At 40.2% G+C, this 17,096-nt stretch overlaps 1 protein-coding gene across 2 annotated transcripts in view; it reads right to left on the reverse strand.

The window, feature by feature from the left end:
- The window catches only part of LAMA3 (laminin subunit alpha 3), a 137,896-nt gene that overhangs the window by 2,789 nt on the left and 118,011 nt on the right, over positions 1–17,096 (reverse strand). For both annotated transcript variants that reach the window (XM_077933094.1, XM_077933093.1), the window contains 16 exons: positions 15,733–15,884; positions 15,483–15,645; positions 14,979–15,112; positions 13,676–13,823; positions 12,408–12,527; positions 11,804–11,925; positions 11,019–11,139; positions 10,577–10,717; positions 10,339–10,469; positions 8,431–8,562; positions 7,056–7,200; positions 4,537–4,700; positions 3,460–3,649; positions 2,486–2,626; positions 1,006–1,165; positions 616–746 (listed from right to left, as the gene is read on the reverse strand). In XM_077933094.1, the coding sequence (XP_077789220.1) occupies positions 616–746; positions 1,006–1,165; positions 2,486–2,626; positions 3,460–3,649; positions 4,537–4,700; positions 7,056–7,200; positions 8,431–8,562; positions 10,339–10,469; positions 10,577–10,717; positions 11,019–11,139; positions 11,804–11,925; positions 12,408–12,527; positions 13,676–13,823; positions 14,979–15,112; positions 15,483–15,645; positions 15,733–15,884 (2,295 nt within the window). The remainder of the gene's footprint in view (positions 1–615; positions 747–1,005; positions 1,166–2,485; positions 2,627–3,459; positions 3,650–4,536; positions 4,701–7,055; positions 7,201–8,430; positions 8,563–10,338; positions 10,470–10,576; positions 10,718–11,018; positions 11,140–11,803; positions 11,926–12,407; positions 12,528–13,675; positions 13,824–14,978; positions 15,113–15,482; positions 15,646–15,732; positions 15,885–17,096) is intronic.

Genomic DNA, 17,096 nt, shown 5'->3' on the forward strand with positions numbered 1-17,096 from the left:
ATAAAATAAAAGCATGGACACAAGAAAATGTGACGATGAAATATTTACTGAGCCTGATTAATTTAGCCAATGCTTTTAGGGACAGTTGTCCACTTGTAAACCCTGGATTGCTATGCTGTTGATCTTTGAGTATACTTCCAATCCACAGAAATGCCAAGAAAGTGTGTTTTATACTCGGTGCATTACTTTGGTGAAAAGGAAGTAGCCATGTTAAGAGTTTTCTAGGTGGTTATTGCTAAGTTGAAGCTGATTTAATAATTTATACTGACATCACAAGACTTTGGCTTACACTGCCCTTGACAATGCCAGTGTCTGCAGTGAAGCTTAGATTTTGCCCATTGTCAGATGTGTCCCATACTGCTGCCCTGTACCACATAAATATATAGGAACCATGAAAACTGAGCCAGGTTCTATTTGCACAACTCCATCTCTTCATCTGCATGGTCCATCACCAGTTCCATTTGTCATGCTTGAATGTGACAGAAGTCTGGGAGCTGGCTTTTGTAAATACTGATACTAGATCTTAGTAGATGCTCAAAGCAGATGCTCCCTTTCCCTCACCCACTCTGTCTTCACCAAATCTGGGGGGCGGGGGAAAGATGGAATCACACTTACCATGCCTCCTTCCATGTACACAGTTAAATAGTTCCTTTGTTTGCTGCCAGTATGAATTAAAATGCCATTCAAGCTTCTTGAACGAATGTTAAATACAATCCTATAGTCCAAGCTCAATGAAAAAGCATTTTCTGTGAAGCAAAAAGAATTGGGAAAACATGTTAAAGGGGATGCCAGCTCTGTACTGTACATTGTTACTTGCTACTGAGATGTGTATGTGTTCCAAGAGCTGCCAGTCTTTTCTTTTAAGATGGGTATTATATAGTCCCCCATTCTGTAAGATGTCCCTGGTCCCAAAAGGGTTCTGTTTGAATGCACAACTTCTGAATCCCTGTTCTGATTGAATGCACAGCTTTTGTTCAGAACCAACAACTCCTACACCATACTTACCGATGACAATATGCCCCCCTTCGTTGAAGAAAGAGATCCCATTCTCCAAAACATTATCCAAGCAAGGCAGAACGCCACTGTTCTGATGGTATGTACGCATGTGCTTTCCTTCCACATTAAAGTTTCTCAGGCAACCTGCAAAACTCTTTCTCGGTATACTCTGGAGATATAAATTCAACATAGATTATGATAATATTTACTTGAACAATGCATCCCTCCATGCTGGCTGGCCTAGGAGCAGATACCTAAATAGATCATGCAGTTTTTAGGCTATCTTGAAATGTCAAAAATCTCTAGAGCTATATGTATTTTAACTTTACAAAGGAATCAGGGTCAGGCTAGAACATTGGTGAGGAACCTGTGGCCCTCTAGTTGTTGCAAAATGAAACTTGTGCATCCATATTTCTCAGTGGGAGTCAAGTTGGAAGGTGAGATGCCAGTGACCATCTTGGCTGTGAGACCTAGAAGACCAGCTCCCTACCTTGCAGGCTTTTCTACCTAGCCTGGGAGGGGGGAGCCCTGACTGACTCCAGCTACAAAAGCTGAGGCTGCTGAAGAGGCCAGAGACCATCTTGGCTGTCTCTTAGTGCAGACCCAGGTCACTGAACCTGGGCTTCCACAGCCACTACCTGCCATGAGCCACCTTTGGCAGAATTGGCAGCAACAGAGATGTTCTATGCTTCTGATAATATTTTATTCACTTGTTAATTATGCTGTTTTAAAAGTGCATTTTGTATTTGATTTCCTTGAGTAAAGTTTTATTTTTAAATATTTAAGATAATATTTTTAGTTTCCTGTTAATTATGTTGCTTTGAATGTATTTGAATGTTTTTAAAAGATCTTCAGTAATGTTTTATTCTGGATTGTTTTATTTGGTGTTTTAATGTGTTGTGAACCACTTTGAGATTTTTTTTCCTCTTAAAAATATAAAGTGGTAAAAATAATAATGCAATTGTCACAGACTGGAAGTACTCCATGTGAGAACTTTGTTGTTGTTTAGTCGTTTAGTCATGTCTGACTCTTCATGACCCCATGGACCAGAGCACGCCAGGCACTCCTGTCTTCCACTGCCTCCTGCAGTTTGGTCAAACTCATGTTAGTGTGAGAACTAGACTGCCACTATTTTCAGGTGGCATTCAAACACACACCAGCAAATTCAGGTTGTGCCATTATAGCTGATTGGGATGTCTTGTGCAACAAGCCTACTTCCCCAAAAGATTGGATTTTTTATGATAAGGAAGGTATAGGGAAAATGCACTGGAAAACTAGCATTAACTAAACTAACCTCCTTGCTAACGAACTAGAATGAATGCTCTTTAAGTATTGTCATCTAATCTGCCTACAAACAAATCAAGATGAATGCTGAATAAGCAGGTCATCTGAAACCACCCCTGATTTTATGCAGCTGGAAAAAGAAAATGTTACCTGCCTTGAGCCAACCACATCTAAGTCCACATCAACTGAAACACCAGCTTTTTACCTGAATTTTCAATGAAGGAACCCCTCCTAGGTAGATCGGTGACTCAGTCATGGCAGAGAAGAAAGGTTCTGTGTTTACTTCCCGAGCTTTCAGACCATCAACAACAAGTCGTACTCTCTTTCCAGCTCTGCTGAACACCACCTTTTCAGAAAACAAGCACAGTCTTAAACAAATACACCCAAGTTTAAAAAATAAAGCAGTGCTAAATGTCCTCTTGGAGTAACACATAACTGCTTTTTTCATGCTAAGTGGTAACAGGACTGTGCCTTTTTTTAAACTATTTTGAAGTTTAGCATTCTATGGGGGACACATAACTGACCTTCACCTGGCATTGTCCACACATTCTGAAATATATATTCACAATGATGGCTGGACGCTTCAGCTGGTGACAGTAATGCCTGAGTGGATGTTAAATAAACTGTAATTTGCTGCCATGTAGTCATCTGGCAGTTCCTTAATGTGGAGAGTATGAGAGATTCTCTGTGTTTTAAATTTCACCAGAAATTGATCTGAACTAACCAGCCACAGGAGGAGAGGGGGATGAGAGGCAAATCATGGATTGGGTTCCAGTCAGATACCCTCAGCAGATGGCATGAAAATAAAGTGGTTTGGACCAGTGGTTCCCAATTAGCCAAATACTGTGGCCCCCCTGTTTTTCAAAAGCCAAGACATGGACCCCCTACTTTTGAAAAATTTGATACCTCTGTAGTAGCTTTTGTGGGTCTACGGCAGCGGGTCCAATGGCACAATTCTCACGTAGGTTACGCAAACTCCCTGGGGTCCATGGACCACCAATTGGGAGCCACCGGTTTGGTCAATAATTGCATCACTAGACTTTGCTGCTTGTCCTTCCCACCATGGCAGTGATAGCTTTTGTCCACAAGCTGCCTCCTTCAGAGTTAGAGATCTGTCACAATGGCTGCCCTATGTACTAAATGACTGAATCCTTTAGCCAAGGCAGATTTCATACTCACAGTATGCCACTGTCCGTCATTGTATTTAGCTTTGCTTTTGATTTTTATCTTCCTTCCATCAGCAGCAAGTAAAAGAACAAAACGCCCTTTTGAAAGGAAAAGAGCTGTGTAGCTGTTCCCCAGCTTGTCTCCCATGAAGAAGATCAATCCTCTAGATGATGATGTACGAACGTCCACAGCAAAATGGGACCTTGAATTACATTTTTTAAGATCAGAGAAGATTAACCAATACGGAAGCAGAAAATGCTATGGTTATATTATTATATTTCTCATTAAATTAATATTCAGTTGCTTCCAAGTTCCTCTCTCTTCAGTGCTCACAAATACTCTTTGATGAAGGATATAATTTACCACAAAGACATCAATAAGCTCCAAGTATAACCAGATATTTGAACCTGGATTGCTATATCCAAGCCCAGAACTGATTATCACATAAATAGTCAAACAAATGCCACATTGCCTTATTTATTATTACATTATGGGATAAAATATGTTCCTAAGAACCCAGTCTGAAAGTACCTGTATGATGTCTGGGGACATGAGACAGGGACTCGGGCAACAGAACTCAGGTGCCTTACTCTGCTCCTCTGGGACAGATCTCAAGCTGAGGGCATTACTGGCTTAATCTCCATTGTTCTGCAGCATCATGCATATGGTGACATGAGCCAGAAAAAGCTGGTTTTCAGTTCATTTGGGACCTTGTGACTTAAGGAACCAACTGTAACTTGACTTGCCGTACATAAATCTTACTCAAGTTGGGTTTTGTTTCCCAGTCTGAGCAATTCATCCAATGGAACAATAGAACTGCCTTGCCACAGGTCTGTCTTTGACTACATTCCTCCCTCCGGCAACCTGGTGCCTAGCCACCAGCCTGCCTTCCAATTGTTTCTCTGGCCCTTGTTTGTCTGATCCAGTGTCTGAACTCCAGCCTGTTTGTCCAGCTGCCTTTGACCCAGCCCTCGTCTACTTTGCCAGACAACAGCTAGGTCTCAGCCTGAAAATATTCCATGGAATTCTAGATGCTTTGAAAATGTTGAGAACAACAACAACAACAACAACAACAAGAAATCCCATTACCTGTCTCTTGATGATGCTTGAGATGTTGTAAACAACAAATGAGTGTCAGGAGTATTGCCAAAATGATAAGCTCCAGTGACAAAATTTAACTGAGCATGTAAAGGACAGCCCTTGTTGTTTTGCTGCACACTTCCATCTGTCAAATAGGCAATGTTTTTTTTCCTCTGGAAAAGAAAATGTAAATATTGAGTAATGGCACCTCTTAAGAATAACCTAATACAAGGTTGGGGGTTAATAATTTTGCAGGGTGGAGAGTAAAGAAAAAATAAATAAAAGGTTATTCATTTGCTTGAGATCATTGAGTGTATTCACTCATTTGTCGCGTCTGAAAATTGACATCTTGTTTTTCTCTCTGGTATCTGTCGTAGATCTGAGGATATTTTTAGAACTATGTTTCAAAAATCATTGAGTCACAACTTGAGGTTTTCAAGGTTTTCAAAAGTAAATGCTATTCCTCTCCGCTCTCAGTGTGGTGTTCTTGATTAAATTATCCATCCTCTTCTGATTGGCAATCTATGTATGTTTACTCGAAAGTGACTTATAGTAGGGATGGTGAACCACAATTCCTGTCATCCTTTACCATTTGTCATGCTAGAAGGAGCTGATGGGAACTGGAATCTATAGAAAATGGAATCCATGATGAGCTCAAAAGACGAGAGTAGCAGTTGCCAATCACCATGCTCCTGATGAAGGAAGCAACACTAGTACCAAATGAGCCCATGCAACCCACCTCTGGATCTGAACTACAGCCAAGTACCATATTTTTCGCTCCATAAGACACACTTTTTTCCTCCTAAAAAGTAAGCGAAAATGTCTGCGTCTTATGGAGTAAATGTGTGGTGGATCGCTGGCTCCCTTTCCGGCCCCGCCCCCTTGCCCAGGCCTCCATTGTTGAATGTTCTGCAGACGCAGGCTGTTTGTTTCCCCAACGACATGTGACTGGCTGATAAGATTATCTGTCTGGAAACTGTAGAAACTGCTCCCTTTCCTTTCCTAAAGAAGCTGCTGAACTGTGAGGTGAACCCCATAAAAACGGGATTTTTTCGCTTTGCAAAGTCAGCTCAACAACTTTGAGCTGATCCTCAAAAAAACGGAGCTTTTCCCCTTAAAGAAGCCGCACAACTGTGAGCTGATCCCCCAAAAAATGGGGCTTTCCCCCTTTCCTCCTCTAAAAACTAGGTGCGTCTTATGAAGCGAAAAATACAGTACAGTGGTACCTCAGGTTACATATGCTTCAGGTTACATACACTTCAGGTTACAGACTCCGCTGACCCAGAAATAGTGCTTCAGGTTAAGAACTGTTCTGTTAAGAACAGAAATCGTGCTTTGGCGGCATGGCGGCAGCAGGAGGCCCCATTAGCTAAAGTGGTGCTTCAGGTTAAGAACAGTTTCAGGTTAAGAACAGACCTCCAGAACAAATTAAGTACTTAACCCGAGGTACCACTGTACTTCTTCTGGCTATTGATCAACCACACTTGTCCCCTTATCATCCCATGAAGCAGCATCCAGCAAGGAAGCAGAGGAGGAAGACTACATTTGCTGCACTCACACCTCACTGGTAAATGCAGCGATGCCCCCACCCCCAGTTTCCTAGGGGTTGTTCTGGTTTTATGCAATTTTGCTCATAAGCACAATAGCCAGGAATGCAACCCTCATGTAAGATGTGAGCTAACTGTATGTTCTTTCCATGGTAATTACCAACTGTTATTCTTTCAAAGCGTGTACTGTATATACTAATTCAAGCACATTAGCAAAAAATTTACAAATGGCTTATTTGTTGACTACGTTCACTGAATGTATCCAAATAGGTTTCCCTTCCATGCTGAGCAGCATGGTTACTTACAACAGATTTTTCTACAGTACTTCCTTTACCCAACTCATTTCCCAGAGTTTGTTCTCAGTCAGAGCTCTCTTTCATTATGCTTCTGCTATCACCACTTGCCCTACTCAGGCTTTCATTATAAGGCTTACTAGCACAAGCAAGGAGAGGAGAGGGGCACAAGCTCACCTCCCATCCCCATTGCCCTCTGTGTGTTTAAGGGTAACTGTTTGCAACAAGGACACCTCCTGCACTCATGGAGGCTCCCAAGCATTTTGGAATCCTGATTTCTATGTCTAGAGAACTAGACATAGTTCTATAATTAAATAACATAACAAACAGAAGTTACTGTATTTTTTGCTCCATAGGACACACTTTTTCCCTCCTAAAAAGCAAGGGAAAATGTGTGTCCGTCATGTGTGCTGCCCTTCTCCCTTCTCGGGGAAAAGCCCCCGAGAGCCACACACACACTCCACGCGGCTTGTGAAAGGGAGCGCTGAGCAGAGCCTGGGATGCATACAGGCTCTGCTCAGCGCTCCCTTTAAATAATATTTTTTTTCTTGAATTCCCCCTCTAGAAACTAGGTGCGCCTTATCATCAGGTGTGCCTTATGGAGCGAAAAATACGGTATGTTTTCTTGTTGCATAAACTTGTATTTTCTTTTCTTTTCCTTTTCTTTACAGAACTCTGAACTCCCAACCTTTAGAAACCTTGGATGGTCCACATCATCCAGGTCTTTCAGCAGCATCAGCTTGGGTTGTTTCTTTATCATACAGGATCCTAAGGATACATCAATCTTCTTAGTGTTATCGGTTAGGTTTTGTACTTGAGGAAGCCGATCTGATCTGGAATAGATGTAAGAGAAAGCACATATTTCACATAGCGGAGCCAGCTGATAGGCTTGTAAAATACATAGGAGAAATTCTTTTTTCTAGGAAGACAGTACAAATAAATCAATTTAGCCTAGTTTCCCCTCTAAATGCTTTGCCTTTCTACTGTGTTTTGTATACTAGGTGACACATTTGGAGGTGGCATTTTTATTGGCACTACTTTATTAGTGAAAAATTAATGCATCTTTGGGAAAGGTGTTCTGAATGCAGCTGTTCTGAGAATAAGCACACACAATACAGGCAATAACATCTATAAATTTGAAAATCTTAGTTGAATTGATGAATGTTCTGCCTTGCCCAATCAATAATACTTTTCTTTTAAGTGGATCCTTACTTATTCTGTTAAGGGGCGATGTGCAAAAATATTACTTTCTCTCACAGGGGCCTCCCACTTGGAATCTGATTTAGCAAAAAGTTCTATAATATTTATGTTAGAAAATAGCTGATACACTGGATAGGTTACATGGGCTAAAGTCTACAGGGGGTAAAAGATTGCAGCCTGAGTTGAGAGAAATGAGCAGGTGGGCTCAGTATGGGTGGTACCAGAGGAAGAGGGGCAAGCGCCCCTCTAAATGAGGAACTTGCCCTCCTCTTCATTGCTGGACCCCTGTCCTTAACACATACTGGAAGGAATTTTTTTTGTTTTGACTTAACACATACTGTTATTTTTCTTTCAGAGAGCAACTTGCCTACCTAGAAATATACTTTGCCCCTCCTGTTTGCAGCCCCCGAAATATTTTTCTGGTGCTGCCTCTGGGACTCAGCAACACCAAAACAGTTATGAAAGTGTAAAAGTATCACAACTGTACCTCCGCACATTTTGGGTGGGTTCTGATAAACTGATGCAGTGCAAGCTGCACTGGGAAGCAGCAGTGTGCCTAATCTGCACCAATTTCCTGATAGTCCACGAGTTAAGCTGTATGGCAAATGCCAGCAGTACAGTCAACACAGAGGAAGGGTGATCCAAACCCTGCACAATACAGCATTGTCTTTTTCACGTACTACTTGCTAACGTTCTGGTTTCACTTTCAGGCATACAGATGCTACTTTTTCAGTATGTGCCCAAAGGCATCGTGCAGCGTATTACGATTCTGTTGTGCTCATTGTAAACACTGGTTTTGTGAGGAGCGGAAAGTACCATATTAATGGATTGGAACAGTCTGTGCTCTTATGCAATATGTTTACCTTTGTATAAAGACATTGGAAATGCATCCTTCAAAATCATTCCCACCCAACTCTATTGGCCGACTCATTGTTTTTCTTCCGAGGGTTCCAACTATTGTTGACTCAGGCACATCATCAACTAGCATCTTAAGCCTGGAATGAGAAAAACAAAACCTAGCGTGAAATTTTGAGAGCAAAACTATTAAGTCATCCCAACATTAATTTCATCAGCCACTTAACATTCGTACAGTACGTTTTAACCGTGGTTCACAAAGCTGTTTACAGCATAAAGCACTACTAGTACATTTTTTAAAAAGAAAAGAAAACCAACCAATCAGATCAGTGTATATCTTAGTTAACTCATTTTCAAAAGCCTAGAACAATTTTTTTTGCCGGCCTCAAAAAATAGGCAAGTGAGAGCCCCCAGAAGGAGGACATTCTATAATACTGAGGCAGCTACCCAAAAGGTCTAGCTTCTAATGGACACTAATCTAGAATTCACAAAAGATGATACTCTGGGCGGGTAAATTATGACTTCAAGCACAGCCTTGTTTTCCTGTTACAACTTGGAAGGAAAAGGGTTGCATATAATCACCAGTGTCTATTTATTTATTAATCGTGTATTTATTAAATTTGGACTGACTGCAGTAGAGTTCCCCTTTTCTGCATGGGACCGTGATTTAGCAGAGTAGAATCAGATTCCACACAATTTTTGCAGAAGTATGTGGCCACGATGGTGCCTCTTTTGCTCTTTGTTTTCACACTGCAGCACAAAAACTACATCACTCATTAATAGTCTAACATTTTCTGTGGCTAGCCAAAGGGCCCATGCAGTCTATGTATACCCATGTGACTAAATGAGAGCATCCAGTACAGATTCTAAAACTCCATATAGGCATTATGTTAGAAATCAAACCATTACATTTGACACATTATTGTTGATGAATTGGATTGTTGCTGCAGTGCTCTCCACACAGACAGAATTCAAGCAGCTAGTTGGTTGTCATGGGATAGGGTTATTTCCTGCCAGGTTACCTCCCAGAAGCTGGTATTCATGGAGTAAGAAGCCAATATTTGTGATGGCCAAACCACGACTGAACGTTCAACTAACCAGGTTAACCACGGTGATGATCATCACATGAGATGCACATCATCAGAATCTAATCATAGAAGCTTCTGCTCCACCAAGCCAACACAAATTATCAGTGGGCACAGGTTTCACAATTGCAGCAACATTACAGAATTTCCCCATTAGGTGGATTTATGTAAAAATAAAAATGCCATGATTCCTAGGTTGCTAGCAAAGATCAAAACAGATATGAAAAGAAGATATCTGAGCAAGTCCATACAAAGAAGATGTGGAGGCAAAAGGTTAGCAGCATCTGTGTATTTACCATAACCTGGAAAAGCTAACAGATCAATTTATACATGCTAGTTGTGATCTAGCAGTTTCAATCTGCTTGCAGAGCTCTGTGTGCACAATATTTGCTTCATTCTGTTCTCTGAGAGGGAGCACATAGTGCACACAATGGGAAATGCCAGTGAAGACTCACAGAAGAGTATGAAAAACCTTTCTACTCTTATGTGCAGAGCTGCAGAGCTCTTGATCATGCCCTATGGAAGAGGAGTGGGTTGTGAAACTGGCGTACCAAGCACAGAGATAAGCGCATACGGAACACACAAAAATAAACTGGGTCTACATTTTGTCACAGAAAATGCTCTAATATTCAATAATGGAACTGTGAAGACTTTGAAAATACAAAAAAAGTCTCCTGTTTATTCTGAGGTTCCACATCAACTGCTGGCATTAATCCTAATGCAGTTTTAACTTTCTAGATATTATATAATCAAATGTCAAGTCAAGCAATACAGCCCCATATTTTTTCTCTAACATAGTATTCACTCTGTCCCATAAAGTGTTGGACTTACGTGTCACCCTCTTTCATCACTGTTACATAATGCATTGAGCCATCTTCATATCTCTTGCTAGACTGACCTTCTTCATCAGCTAACTTTACGATGACAAAGCCATTTCTCAGGAGCACAGTAAGCACATCAGGCTAAAAACAAACAAACCAAAATTTAATTTTTGAGGTTTTAGCTTTGGCAAAAAGGGGGATATGATTATCGCTGAACAGGAGAACAAAAGAAGATATATCTCTCATACCCGTAAATTGTAATATAGCAATGTTCCATCAAGGGCCAATGTGTGAAAGCCAAATCCAATTTGGAAGTCGTTAGGAAATGGAAAACCATCATCACTCAAATCAAGTACTCCATTCTTAGAAAAAGTCGCAGCTCTCACAAGCTAAAAATACAAATGGATAATGAATAGGTTTCCTTTTTCAGAAGAGTCATCCCTACTTTCCTTGCTTCTGTCTAATATATCAAGTGCAATTAATGGATCTCACATTATGGGCTCCATGGGAATGTGGGGCTCACAGATCTTATTCTGGAAAGGTGTGAAAGTCCTCACTTTGCAAAGTTTTTTTTTTTGGGGGGGGGGGGTCTTAAATACATTATATGAATGAAATGCTATCATGATCAAACAATGTTGAGCTCTATAGATTAGTATCCAGTACCTAAGGAAGTTGTAATCGGCAAATTACCTTCCAGTCTTCGGGACAATTTTTGCTGACACCAAGCATCTCAGAGATGGTAGGAGAAGACTCAAAAGAAGTTTTTACATTCTTCATGCACCCACGAAATGGAGGTGTCGATATATTAAAGCTGTTTCCACAAAGAAAGAAAAAATACCACATAGCCTTTAAATTTGCCATTATTGATTCCAAATGTCTCATTTCATGTACAAACTGTTTTCCACTTCTTATCTCCAGAGTAATTCAGTAAGTGCTGTTAAGAGATTGTGAATTGCCCTAGATCACTAATTAAATATCTTGGTTAGAAAAGGGTATCCCACTCTCAAATCTGCCACTCTATTCACTGGCCCCCACTATACACATGAGAGCAGTATTACAATGGCAGAATGACAAGTGCAAACCGGCATTAAACTTACGTGAAGCATATTTTTGTATCTACGTAGGAAGCTTTTGTGTTTGTGAACTGGAACTTGAGGTACAAACTAAGGCCTTACAATTCAACCCAGACCTGGGAAAGGACCAGCTAGGTCTTTCAGTGAAAGGCTCCGCTTTGTGTTAATCATGCCTGCACAAATGAAACCTACCAAGCTGAATACAGCCCAGCCGCCAAGTATTTGTAGCGTTCAAGGTGATTTGACAATGCTCACACTAGGCATCAAACACAGGAGAAACGTCAGACCACAACACCTGGAAGGTCACATCATTCAGCTCGGTGGACCCCAAGTTGTGCAGGCCTGACTTCCATCCATAAAACAACACAACAATCTTAGGGAGTAATCTGTAGTGTAACTCACCGTTCTCTTATAGAGGCTGGGATTCCACCGAGGTAATATGAATTGAACGGAAACATACTTATGTTAACTTGTTCTCTAGGCCTGCCGAAAGCAACTATTTGTGGGCCAATGAGTAAAAGAACCTGAAATGAATAAAACAATCAGATTTTAAACCAGCCTACAAAGAAACAAGGGAATTTATATATAAATTTCACATTATCACAACTTGTTTTTAAAACAAATAATGCTTCAGAAGTTAATCTAACTGTTGTTCCATTGGGTAGTTAAATAACTAGTAAAAGTGAGAAGACTAAGTTCTAAGAAGAAGAAGAAGATGAAGAAGAAGAATTTATTATTTATACCCCGCCCATCTGGCTGGGTTTCCCCAGCCACTCTGGGCGCTTCCAACAAAACACTAAAATACAATAACCTGTTAAACATTAAAAGCTTCCCTAAACAGGGCTTTTTTTCCCTTTGAAGGAAAAAGGGACATAACATCTAGAAGATGCTAAGCAGAAATGTTAACTTTTATAAATGGTGTGAATTTGCATCATTTATAGCATCATTCATAAGTGATTACATAGTCGGATATTCATTTATTTTACATTTTTTTAAAAAACCTTACTATTTGATCCATTCCATTGTTTATGACCACTTGACTCTTTGCTTCTTTTGGAGGCTGTGAATCAACTTTATACCTGAGTACCAGCTGGCCTTTTTCAATCCTCAAACAAATGAACTTGTCCTGCAATTAAAAAATAATATGTCATGTAATATATTATAAAGAGTCATTTATTTGAATTAGGCATAATTAGCAGTACTCTGTGCAGTAATCCTGAAAATTTCAGCCTCAACATTTTAAAGAAAATGTGCATTACCAGTTCTAGTGGCTGAATGTACAGATGAATTTGAATCTGAGCCACATTTCAGAAATCCATAACTCGCCTTTATGCAGAACACAACAGCCTTACAGAGTCAGCCTTACAATTGGCTGCATACGAGTTTCTGGATTGGCCAGAGCTGGTATGTTGCCATGGCAGGTTCCACAGCCTTATTATACATTTCTAGGTTAGGAGCTCAATATGTTGTACCACGAAAAAGCTCAAGAAAACACAGTCATTCCTTTGAGGACTTTGTTCTGCTTACTGCAGTTCTGTCCTACTATTACGTAAGTGGCCTACGTTAGAGAAAGCAGAAGGGCAACTCTGAAAGAAAAATTTATCGCTATGCCCTGAGGGATAATTCATCCTTTCAGTTGATTCACATCTACATTTTTTTTTTACTCAAGCAGTATTCCCTTTGATCTGACATGTGCAAAACTTTTGCCTCAACTCTATTTATTTATAAAACACATATAGCATTTTTCTATATGAAGACAACACAAAGCAGTGAACACAGTAAATCACAGGCTGAATATTTAGGTTGGGGGTTGTTACAGTAATTTCTCCTAATCTTTCATTCAAAACATTTCACCTGCTAACCTCACTTCTTCAAGTCTTTTGACTGTGGGCAAAGTAATTGGGCATAACCATTCTTTCCACTTCTGCCATATGTTTCTAGGGTGCCTGCTGGAATCAGAATTCCTTGCTGGAATAATACAAAGCTTTAAATGGATCAAGAATTGTCTTCTTTCAATTGATTAAGCTTATGCCCTGGCCTGAAGAATTAGCTAACTAAGATTTCTCAATAATCATTGAAGTTACTCATCAATTTTTGCCACCAAGCAGTATGAAACACTGTGTATTACAAGACATGTGTAAAGCACATGCTTTTTAAACATTTTTCCTAATTACATTCAGGTTCTACAATTCAATTTTCTTATCCATTCACTCTTAATTGTTATGCAAATATTATTTGCATGAATCTCTTTCTCCACATGAGCAGAAATATTACCTGATTACTTGCAAAAAACACAATTCCATCATCTGTAGTAGTCTGAATGGTTTGTTCATATCGTCGAAAAGCGCTAGTTGGTGAAGTTACATCAACATGTGCATAACCTGTGCCTTCAAAATAAAGTCTGGAAGACTGTTCTTTATATCTGTAACAAAGAAAGGGGGAAGTGAGAACTACTGCGTGTTCAGAATCTCAAGAAGTATGTTAAGCAAACATTCACAAAATTAGTATTTTTCAGTTTGAGATCATAAAAAGGGGAAGTTGTATTTTAAAACTTTTTAAAACAAATTTTTTGTCACAATTATTTTTTTAAAAAAGGCTGCTTTCTCCTGTTGGGATATAAACAAGAAGAATCTACACAGTGGATTTATCTTGCACGATCTCACAGCAAGCCCACACAGATGACCTTCCTTCCCCAAGATGAGCATTCTCATCCTCTGACAGCTTAATCATTAGTATCAACCTACTAAGTGGAAAAGATTTTACACAAAGAATGCCTGAGTTGTCTGTATGGGCTTCTTAAAAACTGCATAGGACTTGGAGCAGTTCAGCAAACCTAATTGTTAAGGCTTGTTGAACACATGTTCAGCTTCCTTTGCTAATTCTGTTCCATGTGGATGTCATTACAATATGATAGAAAAGATCTCTCTTGAGGCCACAATTGCTAAACTTTGACTGGGATAAGGAGAGTGTGACAGTGTTAGAAACTGAGATATGTAAGCTAGGAGCTAAATAGCACCTTAAACCTAGGTTATGGGCACAACAACGGTTTAGGCACACTTTTTTGGAACAAGAATACGATACTGAAAATGAATGAACTGCAGCAAAAATACTATGTTCATTTTTCATATGGTCTAGTCTTTCCCCTGCCCACCCCACTAATATTCTTAATACTTCTCCAGTCTTCAGAGAGTAGCTGGAAGTGGGGAGGCAGAAAAAGGTCCTCCTTTCCATCCACTCTGCAGTTTTAAATCTGAAATCTTAGGCACAGAACTGAGCCCAGAGCTCAGAAACTGCTCACACCAATGAAATTTCCTGTCACAAAATGCACCTAGAACAATGGGAGTTTTGAACACTGGTGATAGATTATTCTGTGGCGCAATGCGTCAGTGCACCTGGCTGTTAACCAGAAGGCTGGTGGTTCCAGCCCACCCAGGGATGGCCGTGGGCAGGATTCTTGCATTCCAGGGGGTTGAACTAAATGACCCTCAGGATCCCTTCCAACTCTAGGATTCTATGTATTATAAAATTCCAAATATACAGCACATGCCATGTGGTAGGATTTTGTTATTTCTTTTACCTTCTGCATGGTTGTACTTCACTGGTATCAAGATTAAAACTCCTCTTGAAATTGTACAGGCTGATAACTCTCTCGTTCAAGCTATCCAGTTCAATGCAGCCTTCATAAGGAGAGTAGTTTAGCGTACTGGGAAGCTGTAAAAGTAAAAACAGTCTTCAGTGAAATTCAGCACCATAATTTTAATTAATTATTCAGATTGATGAATTCTGCTTTTCAATGCAAAATTTGGTTTGATTTTTTGAAACCCACCTAGGATATATATCTCATACTGACTAATAATAATAATAATAATTTATACCCCGCCCAACTGGCTGGATTTCCCCAGCCACTCTTGGCAGCTCCCAGCAGCATATTAATAATAACAATAAGTTATGGGTTGTTATTGCTTAGGTCCTTTTTGTGAAGCAAATATGAAATGAAAGACTAATCTGGAGTATCAGCATTTGATTTACAATACACACACACACACACACAAAATATTTCCATAAGTTATAAACACATTACTATAAAATCTGACGGATATCCTCCAACATAGAAGACCACATTGTCAGGATCCAGGTTGAGAAGAGTATGGCTGTTTCCACTGCTGTCATCAAAAGGCCCAAAGCTTGATGGTGAAGGAGAGGTTGCACCTTGAATGTAATTCAGTTTTGCATACTGGTAAATCCTTAAAAAAAAGGGGGGGCAAAATTTGAATATCTCAACCTAAGCCCACAAAAAGATCGGGAAGGATTTTTTTTATAGAGTCCCATACCTTTCAAACTGCACACGATCCAAAATTGCATCCTTGGTATCGCTTTCAAACACCGATTCAGGCACCCGTATTTCGGCTTCATCGCCTCCTAAACTATAGGCACAAATGAGACGGCCATCGCGGACAGCCATGCCTATGTAGTCCTTGGAACTCTAAACATGAAAAAAAATAATTCTTAATTAAGAAAGCTGGCTTCACATTTATTTATTTTTAAATAATCTTTAGAAGTATCAGTTGTTTGTGTGTGTTAGGCTGTGCACAGGGAGTACATTCCCCCCACTCAACCTTTCCTACCTATTTTGTGGTCCCAGTGAAAATTACCGTCCTAAAGCTGCCATTTGCCCCAAGATGGCAGCTGCCAATTGGTGTCATTTATAACTTGAAGCATAAACCAATTCTAGGCACACCAACTCCAAGAAGTATTGGAACTATAGTTTTGAGCCTTCTGGTTATATTTTTATTTCTTACTTGCCTTTCCCCATGGGTTCCAGAAATTTAAAAATATAGTATTCAAACAAATTACAGTCACAAGAATTGAGAATATTTATCTCATGTGTCAAAAGTGTAAAAATGTGCCTCTGCAATATATTATGTAAACTACATTATGAAGGTGTCAGATACATCTCTGTGGGAATAGAATTCCAAAACTTAAGGACCGCCACAGGGAATGCCCTCTCCAGGTCACAAAAACCCAAACTTCCGAGAGTGGCCAAATTACCAATAGGGCCCCTTCTGTTGATCTTAACATCCAAGAAGGTCCATAGGGAAATATTTGGCCAGGGAGGAATTATTCCCTAAGCCAAATTGGGCCTATCTGAGGCTTTTGCCTACCTCATAGCTATTGTCACAACTTGCTAGTGGATAAGGCATGGTGTTGGATCTTTAGTCAAGGCAAAGGAGTGGGGGTTGGGAGTCCCATCGCTTGCTCCCAAGAATCAGGGTACCCCATTAAGGGAGTCCAGAGGAACATGTTTCTGTCCAGATGCCCAGGCAGGGAATGATGGGCCATAGCTCCCCCACCCCAAATGATGATTCTGGAGGAGTCGCCCCAATTTGATATACGTCATAGGGTGATCCTTCACCTAGGATTAACCCTGCCAAATCCAGACGGGCTGGATGATTCAGAATACACACCCAATGCCTACTGACATCTGCAATCATTAAAGTCGTGGCCTGTTTAATCCCAAAATGCTTGTCTTGTGATTACTGCATCTTCCCGTGCCTTGGCCCTCACCAGCTTCAGCCTACTATGCCTGGGCCCACAAGCCACTTTCAGTTAATTGACTGTTAGATAGAATAGTCCGATGTCCATTCACATTTGCCGCCCCAAATTAAGTTAATAAGCCATGTCTGTGCATGTTTAA

This window comes from Podarcis muralis, chromosome 8 (genome assembly GCF_964188315.1).
Source record: "Podarcis muralis chromosome 8, rPodMur119.hap1.1, whole genome shotgun sequence".
NCBI lineage: Eukaryota > Metazoa > Chordata > Lepidosauria > Squamata > Lacertidae > Podarcis > Podarcis muralis.